This window comes from Triticum aestivum, chromosome 5B, assembly GCF_018294505.1.
Source record: "Triticum aestivum cultivar Chinese Spring chromosome 5B, IWGSC CS RefSeq v2.1, whole genome shotgun sequence".
Classification (NCBI taxonomy): Eukaryota; Viridiplantae; Streptophyta; class Magnoliopsida; order Poales; family Poaceae; genus Triticum; species Triticum aestivum.
This window is the reverse complement of record NC_057807.1, coordinates 713,609,099-713,619,499: the sequence shown is the minus strand read 5'-3', so window position 1 is coordinate 713,619,499 and position 10,401 is coordinate 713,609,099. Positions and strand designations below refer to the sequence as shown.

The 10,401-nt window shown below is 44.3% G+C and overlaps 1 protein-coding gene across 3 annotated transcripts; it reads right to left on the bottom strand.

Annotated features, from left to right (window-relative positions):
• On the bottom strand, positions 1-10,401 carry LOC123114509 (putative disease resistance protein RGA3). 3 transcript variants are annotated; one of them, XM_044536010.1, is made up of 8 exons: positions 9,996-10,401; positions 8,634-9,803; positions 3,855-6,856; positions 3,605-3,665; positions 3,331-3,481; positions 3,122-3,238; positions 2,811-2,986; positions 1-431 (listed from the first exon to the last, which is right to left on the bottom strand). In XM_044536010.1, exons 1-3 carry the CDS (start codon positions 10,299-10,301, stop codon positions 6,440-6,442), a joined length of 1,893 nt encoding a protein of 630 aa, XP_044391945.1. In that variant the 5' UTR covers positions 10,302-10,401; the 3' UTR covers positions 1-431; positions 2,811-2,986; positions 3,122-3,238; positions 3,331-3,481; positions 3,605-3,665; positions 3,855-6,439. The 3 variants fall into 3 exon arrangements, with proteins under 3 accessions (XP_044391945.1, XP_044391944.1, XP_044391946.1); XM_044536009.1 differs by having other exon boundaries at positions 3,623-3,665; XM_044536011.1 differs by lacking the exon at positions 2,811-2,986 and having other exon boundaries at positions 3,623-3,665.

Genomic DNA, 10,401 nt, shown 5'->3' with positions numbered 1-10,401 from the left:
GCAAACTGCTCACAGCGGAAAGTTTTTTAGTATATGGAAGTTCCAGTAATGAAAAATACTCCAGCAAACAATGAAAATAAATTTAATAAAAGGAACAAAAGGAGGTGGAAAACATCCAAAGAAAATACCCTTCCCTAAAGGAAAGATCACAAGACAGAATCTAAGATCATCATCTTAAATTCTTAATTTGTAGGAGTGATCTTACGTAAACTTAATTACCCTTCCCTAAATACTCTCCTCCCCCCTGATTTTAACCTGGGTGGGCCCCAGCCACTAATCCTAATCCAATTAGAACCTTATAAATGACTTTACAAAACCAGATGAATACGTAGACTGGAGCTCTTCGATGATACGTAAACCAGACTGCCTTGTGCTCTGCCTCCTTTTTTTGGCATTGGTAAACTTATCTTCCGCGAGACTGGGATGTAAGCCTGCACTCGCATGATTGACTAATTACAGCCATGTTGATGTTATGGCAGGATGAAAATTGCTTGCTAGAAGATGTATAATACTATTTTAAGTTAAGTAGATGGAAGGGACAGATAATAAGAGAACCAATAAGAAGTTGCATTAGTTCAAAGTCCCTTTAGTTAGTTGCAAGTTCAGTTTCCAAATGTTGAGAAGATTAGCTACAACTGAGAAGACTGTACCTTAGCATACGAAAACAACAATCTCTACTTCTAATGGAGCAGTTGGTAGTCTCGCTTCCAGGTTTTTTTTCGTCCCACCACTTTCGTCCGGTTTTTTTTCATAGGTTAACCGTCGTAGATTTTTTTCGATGCTGGTTTCTTATTCACCGGTTTATTTACCCCTCAGCTCTTTCCTTGCAAATCAGCACTCTCCAAATGTGCACACAATCACGGATCTAAATTTACTAACTTATCCAAATCAACCGATACCTTCCATTATTGCAAATTTCTTTAGGAAACAAATAATAGATTTTAAGGAAACAAATAAAAGATTTTAAAGACGCATCATACTTTACTAACAATCACTAAAAATCAAATCTAAATTAATTAACCTTACCTTAAATCACTCAATCACTTTAATTAGAAAACATTTTCTTTCCTAACTGCACCCCGCTTAGTGTGCACATAACAATACGAAGTAATTAGAGTCACGTGATTGAATCCATTTATTTAGAGTGACATGATTGAATTCATTTATTAACAATAATCCTCACCAAAAGTGCGTTTAGCAATTTTAGAGGGCGGACCAAAACTCTGCCATCCGCTCGCCCGCGTTTGTTTAGGTACAGGAAAAAATGGCATAATATATGGAAACAACATGACCAGAGTGGCGACGCAATCTTCGGGGATAGGGGATCGGAGGAGAAGGATTGGCCTGGCAGCATGATCGGGGTGCTTCCCCGCGGCCGCGGCCGTCCTCGCGATGCCATCTACCCGAAATCAACGCTGCTCCCTGCCGTCAGCCGAGGCGACGCCGCCTGCCCTCCTACCCACGGTCCGCTGCCGCGTGCGGCTACGGCGGGAGGAGTAGCGACGGGGCCGAGGTCCTTCATGCGTTCCGGGATGGAGGCCATGATTTCGTCGAGGTCGTTGCTGCCTCCTACACTCAGGGTGTGTCGCCGAGATCGAGGCGAGCATGAGGAGCTGTGGCCATCGCCATGGTCACCCCATCGCAGGGGATGGAGCACGCCGTCGGTCTACAGCTTGTGGAGATCACTGTTGCTCTTCAGGTCGCGTGGTGACCGGATCTTGCCGATGTGTCCCTCCCCGACGACCTCCTCTTCGCCCGGTTGGCCGGCATGGATCTCGCCACTGCTGCCCTCAACTTCTCTACCTCGAGCTCGACGGTCAGCCACCATGGATCCCCCAGCTGGAGGGTCACGTGAACCAGCCGTCCTCCCATGCTGCAGCGGCGAGAAGGTGACATGGCTCTCCGTACATGAAGAGTGGAGTTCAGTCAAGTACTTATATACTTGGCCTCTACTGCTGATCCATGTACATGAAGAAGAACAGACAACCGCTCATTCATGCTTCGTTCCACTCCTTTGCGCTACATTACTGGAGGTGACATTTTCCTATCTTTCTATGTTGTAACAAGCCTGCTGCCTGCATAGTTAATGGATTTTTTATTTAAATTTATCGCTGCTTACTGCTTTGTTGCAATTGTTCACCCAAGATTCTTATATATAATTTGCGCGTATGTAGGCATACTTAGCTTTGCTATTCTATTTTTTCTGGCGCATAGAAATAAGAGTATTGTCCAGGTTAGGTATTTAATTGAGTATGATATTTGGATTGCTATCAGAATGTCTTTTCTATGCATGTGATTTCTCACATCTGGTTATAATATTTGTGAAGACGTGCATTGCACGCGCACTTGGAAGCGGGCCCGTGGCCCGCGCTGGACGTCGCCGACACCGACCCGAGCCACCTCGTCCGCGTATTCTTGGAGCTGCGGCTGGTCAATTTACATGAAATTAATTCCCTCAGTTCTGGTGGCAAATATAATACACATAATCCATATTGTTATGCACTAGCGTGTATGTGTGAAATAGATGGATTATGGTCCCGTACCCAATAAGATGGATATGTGTGTGTGTTAGAGAGAGAGAGGGAGAGGGGGATAGAGAGTGAGGAAGAGGGAGGGAGAGTGTGTGTCTGTGTGTGTGAGGATTTGATGGTAAAAAAGGTCGTCAATGTCGTAATATTGAACTCTTAAAGTTAATGTGGCCCCGTTGCAACGCACGAGCGTTCTTCTAGTTATATATAACGTGTTTGCCCTTGAAAAACTCTATAGAAAGGGGAAAAAGAAGTTGCAAATGCAACATCCAGGCCGCTTACCACCTCTACAGCAGCAGCTGGGACCAACACGACAGCTTCCAAGACTTGTTGGTATCCACCGGGAACAAAGATGGACAGGCGACGATTTTGAGCAGGTTCAAAGCAGGGAAACTCTGTATTCCTTCAGCTTGGGAACAGGAACAGGAACAGGACAGACAGAGACAGCTATCCTGCTCCTGCGGCACGCTCCATGGAAATAAACATCTCATCAACCATCAAGATTCTAGAACCATATAAATGACTTTACAAAACCAGATGAATACATCGGCTGGAGCTCCGTGATGACGCTGATAAAGATGGTCTTTACATACCTGAGCTGTAATGAGATATGCTCCTGCTCTTTTTTTTTCTGTCAATTGTTTCATTTGCATGCAGTTTTTCCTCTTCTGGCTTTGCTTGGAAAAGTTTCACAACACAAACAGCTGGAGCTGTAATAACGATGTAAAACCTGTTAAGTTTTACTCTTAATAACGTCTGTCGCCCTTTTTTGCTCTAAAAAACCAAATGAATAAGTAAGTACCCTCTGCAAATTAATTCAGCATTGCAAAATTAGACGGCCATTGCATATGGGCCCCGGGCGTGGTATTGATCATGTCCATCCGAGTCAACTGAAGTATCATGAAGAAACTGACCAGGATCGGTGATACACACTCGGTAGTATTTTGCACTATCTGCAAGTGGAACACAGTAGCCACATTAACAAGTACAGAAAAATTAGTAAAGCAGTGGCACAAGAGATAAATTACATTCATGAAAGAAGCATTGAATGGTTGGATTGAAATTTAAAATCATACGGGGTAGTGGCCTCAAACCTGACGGGTTGGGGTTCCTCTCCTCGGGCAAAAGAACCTGTATCTGAATGAAAGAAGCATTGAATAGTTGAATTGAATAGCGGATTAATTCCTTTCCACAACAATAATTATTAGCAAGTCATGTGGATGTCATCTGGATGCATGTTATGGCACTATAAAAATTGCCTGTTCGAAAATATATTCTTTCAATTTAAGTAAGTATAGTAGAGAAAGAAGGATGCACGCCGCTTACATCCTCTGAAGCACCTGGGGCCAACTCCAGCACAGAACACCATGCCCTCGAATGTAGCCACTGGGAACAAAGATGGAGAGAGGTAGGCGGCGACGATGGCCTCAGAGAAGGAACAAAGATGAACATCGTCGTCTTCCAACCAAAGGGCAGAGGGAATCAGAGGTCGAGACGGAATTACTCAGCCGCGGCCGTGACGTCCATAATTTCCACCCTGTTCCACTTCTGCTCTCCATAAGAGACCAAAAATTCTGCACAACAGCTCAGCCGAATTTGACTATGGGGATGTGATGAATCTTGTGCGCATCCTCCCCTTGGCACCTCTCAATCAATATTGGACATCCAACAATTCTGAGTAGCTTCAAAGCAGAGAGACTCTGTATGCTTCCAGGCAAAGATATCAATTTGGGGCAATGGCCAATTCCAATATCTTCTAGAGCAGTCAAATGTCCCAACCATTCCGGTAATATCTCCAGGCTTTTGAAGCTTATCAACCTCAGTTTTTAAGGGCGGCGAGGTTCTTCATGCTCTCAGGTACAGATGTCAAGTTGCCGCAATTGCCAATTGTAAGTGCTTCTAGAGCGGTCAGATGTCGCAACCAATCAGGTAATATCTCCAGGCCTTTGCACCATCTCAACGACAACCTTTTTAGGGCGGTGAGGTTCTTCATGCTTTCAGGCAAAGATGTCAGGTTGCAAACGCTGATGATAAGTTCCTCTAGGCAAGTCAACGGTCCAAAACATTCAGGTAATGTTTCGAGGGCATAACACTTTATCAAAGTTAGCATTTTAAGAGCGGTGGGGTTCTTCATGCTTTCAGGCAAAGATGTCAGGTTGGGTAAATCCTCGATAAAAATATATTCTAGACAAGTCAACTGTCCCAACCACCCCGGCAATGTTTCCAGGCCTTTGCACTCTATGAAGTACAGTTTGTTAAGAGCAGTGAGGTTCTTCATGCTTTCAGGCAAAGATTTCAGGTTGGGGATATTCTCGATATGAATTTCTTCTAGGCAAGTCAACTGTCCCAACCATCCCGGTAATGCTTCCAAGCCTTTGCACTCTTTTAAGAACAATTTTTTAAGAGCGGTGAGATTCTTCATGCTTTCAGGAAAATATGTCAGGTTGGGGCAATCACAAATGCTGATTTTTTCTAGAGAACCGAGGTGGCCCAACCTTTCCGGGAGTGTTTCCAGACCCTTCAACGAAAATAAATATAGGCTAGTAAGTGAGGTGAAGCATTGCATGACCTCTGGCAAAGCCCTCAAGCCACTGACAGAGTTTAAATCAAATTTCTCAAGGGTGGGAAAGTGCTGAAGTCTATCCCACTTGTCTTGAGAGAAACTACACCCCTTTATAATCACCTCAGAAGGACGAATGGGCGATAAGAGCTTTCCAAATCCTCGTTCCGGTAGAACCGTCTCGCTATTTTCCAAAAGCCAAACCATACTTCTTGGGGGATATGGTACGAACTTCAACTTTGGGCAGTCAGTTACCGACAAATGATGCAAATTAGGGATTAAAAACTCTTGGCTTTCGTCACTTGACTTTGTTGTCCACCACTCCACCAAATTCTCCATCAATGTCAAAGTCAGTACTCTTAGTTTCAAACAAGGTCCACCTTCTCCATAGAATTCCTTACCAATTTTCCTAATGTTGGGAATGTTATACAGACCAAGATTTCTTAAATTTGGCAGTGCCCCTAATGGAGGAAGACAATCACATGCTTCCAAATCACAAAGAATCAGTTCGCTGAGAAAAGGGAGGCAGGACGAGATGCGAAACAGCCAGTTAGGGAAACTCTTGCTCCTATACCCATCTAGCAAAAGATTTTCTAGAGACTGAGGAGGTACAAGCCTATCCAGCACAGATTTACCTTCTTTGTTTTTCCATAGAAGTTTTAGAACTCGAGTATCTGATTTATCATGCAGTTTGACTCTCTCTGCATCTCCCGGACGCTTGACATTCTGAAGGTCTACAAGTATCAGTTCTGAACAAGTCAATCCCACAAGATCCACTATACTGCTGCATCCTCTACTCTCTATCTCATGTACATGATGCTCTACCTTGCCCACAAGATTTAGACGCTTTCGAATGGCTGTAACCTTTTCAAGTAAAGCAGGAGTTGCACTATCCATCACAATCTGGGTGAGGCTAGTCATGTCACCAATGCTATCAGGGCAGTCATACATAGCTAGAAGGCCATTTATGTGCAGTATTTGTAGCTTAAGGTCACCAAACTAAGAGGGGAACTTACAGAGGCTCAGACAGTATGACAAATACAGACACCTCAGCTTAAACAATTTGCATAGTGACCCAGGCAATTTGCGGAGCTTAGGACAACTTGTTAGGTTCAAATATTCAAGCTCGGAGAGGTGATCAATACATTCAGGGAGTTCTCTGAGGTTATAAAAATCTGAAAGATCCAGGTATTTCAAACGATTAAGTTGGCAAAATGATCCTGGCAACATTGAAATCTTGTAGCAACCAGAGAGGTTCATGAACTCAAGTTTCCAAAGGTGGATGAAATCAATTGGCGGCTTTTCTAGCTCATGGCAACTTGATAGGTTCAGATGCTCTAAGCATGGAAAGCTAACATGTTATTGGCCAGCCTGCGGCATCAAGATACCTAATTAGCTTCAATTGAGTAATGGAAGATGGCAGCACCACACTACTTGGAGCAGATTGACCTTTAGCTGAATGTCCACTCAGGTCCAAGACACGTATGTACTTGGATCGAGAGAATGCCTTTTTTGGGAGTTGTAGTCCCCCAAAATCCCTAAAGTGGAGGGATCTAAGCTTGCGTGGAATATATTTGAAAACCATAGGATCATTCTTGAATTTGATTAACTGTGCATGTCGGACATAATGAGATTTTTTCCAGCTGGCGCTGTTGGTAGCATCCAGAACAACGAATTCATCAGCACCAATTATTGATCCAAGATCATGAACCAAATCATGCATCACGAGTTCTGGAGGAACTTTGTACTGCAATGACCTTGAAATAACCTGCAGAGGTGGCTACTATCAATATATTGCAAGGAGAAATGTATAGTTCCCTCGAGAGGAAATGTTAAAATGGAGTTAAGAGAAGACACTAAGATCCAGTAAAATTGTAACTTCCTCAAAATCATCGGAGCCCTTATGCAGAACAACTATCCTACACACATCATTTTACTAGAAACCATGGGTTTTCAAAAATTGTTTTTATGCCATTACAATTTGAATAACGAACAGAGCATGTAAAGCAAATAAACGCATGGTGTATACGACACATACATGTTTCTCTAGATAAGTTTTGTGAATTTTTTTAATTTATTTAGATGTCAAGTTTGATTTGTCTACTAAGTAATTCAATAAGTTTCAGCCAAATTGTATCTATACATAACTTGCTTACTAGTAACAACCATGTGTGTAGTTACTAGGGCGCCAGAAGTCCACTCATGTGTGTAGTTCCCGCCTCTACCACTACTCACAAACGGGAACTGCTCATGGCAGCCAGGAACTCCGACTGCCGAGTAGCCGCGCCAGCGCCAGCCCTGCCCCCCATCAGCTTCCCCAGCCAAGTCCCGTCACTGCTGTCCAACACCACGGTCACTAGCCACTAACCTCTGCCTGCCTCCACGCCCGCGAGAGGAGCCATGGACACCACCGCCCGGCGACTCCAAGGTCACCAAGCCGTGCTGCTCCCAGACCACGCCGCAGGGAACCGCTGAGCGTCAGATCCACCGCCGCCACACGCACCGCCGCACGGCAATCACGCCCCGCCCCGAATGAGAGCGCCTGACACGCCCTAGCCTTCCACGCGATCGCCAGGGCACCCCGGCCGCGCCGCTATGCCCTGGAGAAGCGCCGCACCGCGGTATTGATGCACCATCCAACACCGAGGGGGCAGAGAAGACCCCACCGCCACCAACACCAACCGGGCTTCGCCCGACGGCAGGGAGGGGAGGCGAGGGAGGGCTGGGAGATGGCCCGGTGGTGGCTAGGGTTCGCCCTCTCGATCACTCCTGGGAGCGACGTGAGTGGGACTTGGGGGATTATTCTTCCACATTCGTCAGAAAACCCATTTACCAAGGGGTGCTAGGTAACTGAATTTACCACCTGGTAACCAAAACCATGATCCAAGGTGCTTGTACCAGAGGCACAATACTGACAATAGTCATGTGGGCTGCCTAGCGGACGACCTAGAAGGGCCATGTGCAGAGTGCAGAGACTAATTCTCATCTTCACACCCAAACCAACGAAAGTGATTTACCTAGGATTTTCTTTGCTTCCATAATTATTGCATGAACTTTTACGTCGAAGTAAGTTCGTTCCTGCGAAACCATTATGTTGTAATGTTAAGTTGGTAGCTATCCTAAATGATATAGTGTGGTTTAGTACCCTACTAAGTTGAGCTAGAGTTCGAGAGCTTATATTCTAAAATTATTAAAAGGGGCAGGTTGCAAAAAAGGAGCCTATATTCTACTAATATATTCGAGGTTGCACAAAAAATGCCACAAATGCACACGAGAAAAGAATAGCATCATGCAAATAAAATGGATTCGTATGTCATATTACCGAAGTGATCTATAGCGGATAATCTCTAATTTAAAATGAATAAAAATATACTTTATCCGATTAATAAATTGATCGAACTTAATTATCAGAACTAAAAGTAAGTGTTAATTTGGAGATGGATATATTAAGCAAGAAAGTGTGTTATTGGCTGTAAAGTTTAAAACAATATTAGTAGAAGAAAAAATAAATTGATCCAAGAGAAATGGTGTCTACAGATACTAACCGAAGCGGAACCTGAAACCCGAAGAAAGGACATTCCCAAAAGGTAGTTGATGCACCTTTGACCATCGTGCCTTGAATTAATGTATCCAAGTGCATACCATTGCTGGATTAGATGATTTCTATCCATGATAAAGCTCTTGGGGAAGGCTGTCAAGTACGCGAAACACATTTTGAATTCTAGCTTCATGTAGCAATAGCTAAGCATTAGCCTCTCTAATGTTTCTTTCTGATATACTTCTCTCAAACCCAAATCAACCTTGGTGTCTCTTATATCTTCCCATGCCCCCACGGTCCTTAGCTCCGACATTGCTTGCCCAAGAGCATTTGCTACGAGCGGTAATCCCCCACACTTCCCTGCAATCTGCTTCCCAATTTCTTCCAAGCCACGGTGGTCATCATCGGGCCCAAATGCCCTTTGCTTTATTAATTCCCAACAGTCACCAGGTTCTAAAACACCCAAATCAATTATGTCAGGCTCAGGAACTGGGCAAATTTTCCTCTGATTTGCAAGAAAACCAGTGCGCAATTGTTGCACTACGCGTAGGTTTCGGGTAGTTACTATAATACGACTACCCTTGCGGCCATGCTGTAACATCTCCTTCAACCTTTCAAGATTATTTCCATCTTCTTCCCAGAGATCATCCAGAACAATCAAGTATCTTCTTTTAGCAAGTTCTTTTTCCAGAACTTGTTGCCAATCGCAATTGTCAGGGTTGATAGTGCCATCCATCATTCTTCTCAGGATAGCACTCCCAATTTTGTGCAAATCAAACTGTTCAGACACATTAATCCAGATTGAGACGTCAAACACACTGACCCTCTTTTCAGTAAGAACTGATTCAACCAGTGTTGTCTTGCCTATGCCACCAAGGCCAACAACTGGAATGATGGAGATATCCTGGTTAGCTTCACTTGTCAGTAGCAGGCTGATTATCTTCTCCTTCTCCATATCCCTCCCCACCATTCCAGTTTTCATGCCATCACCATTCCAGTTGGCTGCAAAGGTTTCATTGTTTCTGCTCCCTTCTCCCCTGGCTTCTTGAGGCACAAGATTGAGCACCATTCCGCCCTCCTCTTTAATTGCATCTATTTTCTTCATCACCTTCTTCGTCTTGTGCGGCATGGTTTTTCGCTGCAGGAGTTGATTGTTTCTGGAAATCCATAAGTTGACCTGCAAAAATAGAAGTTGAAGTCAACTTCAGTCTCTAAGCACATCTTTTTCAGATTCGTTTCAGCTTTCACCCGTGGTGCCACCGATGGAGAAGAAGGTTGCACGTTACAAAAGAAGACATAAAGATGGGCTATGGCATAATCAGAACCAAAGAATCAATATCTTTTTAGATAAGAAAAGAAGAATCAATACCTTCGATTGACTCTTCTTGATGAGCTCATTAGCGTCCAACTCATCAATCATGTCCTCGACATCGTATGAAACGCGCTTAAATTTTGTAAGCCACCGCTGATATAGTCTTCCACCTTCTCCTACTCGACGCGACTTGTCGTCGGCATCAAGCAACACAGCCTCCAGATCTTTCATCTTCTCCCCCAGGTCCAACACGTCCTCTCTGTACCTCCACTGCAGAGTGATCTCCGATGCAGCATATTTACTGAGCTTGGTGACGACTTGTTTCCCGATGGCACCCGCAATCACCGCCCCAAGCACGCTCATGGCTTCCCAGCAAAGCTATTGCTCTCTTCAATGAGAATATTGCTGTGTTTGTGAAGTGTAAGAGTGCAGCGAGGTAGGCATAGGGAGACAGTCTTGACCT

Excerpts from the sequence above, each read along its gene's own strand:
- LOC123114509 (XM_044536010.1), bottom strand. The coding sequence starts at position 10,301 with ATGAGCGTGCTTGGGGCGGTGATTGCGGGTGCCATCGGGAAACAAGTC. Across the intron at positions 9,804-9,995 it reads TCAAGAAGAGTCAATCGAAG|GTCAACTTATGGATTTCCAG; the intron begins GTATTGATTCTT and ends CTATTTTTGCAG. Across the intron at positions 6,857-8,633 it reads GGGTTTCAGGTTCCGCTTCG|GTTATTTCAAGGTCATTGCA; the intron begins GTTAGTATCTGT and ends CCACCTCTGCAG.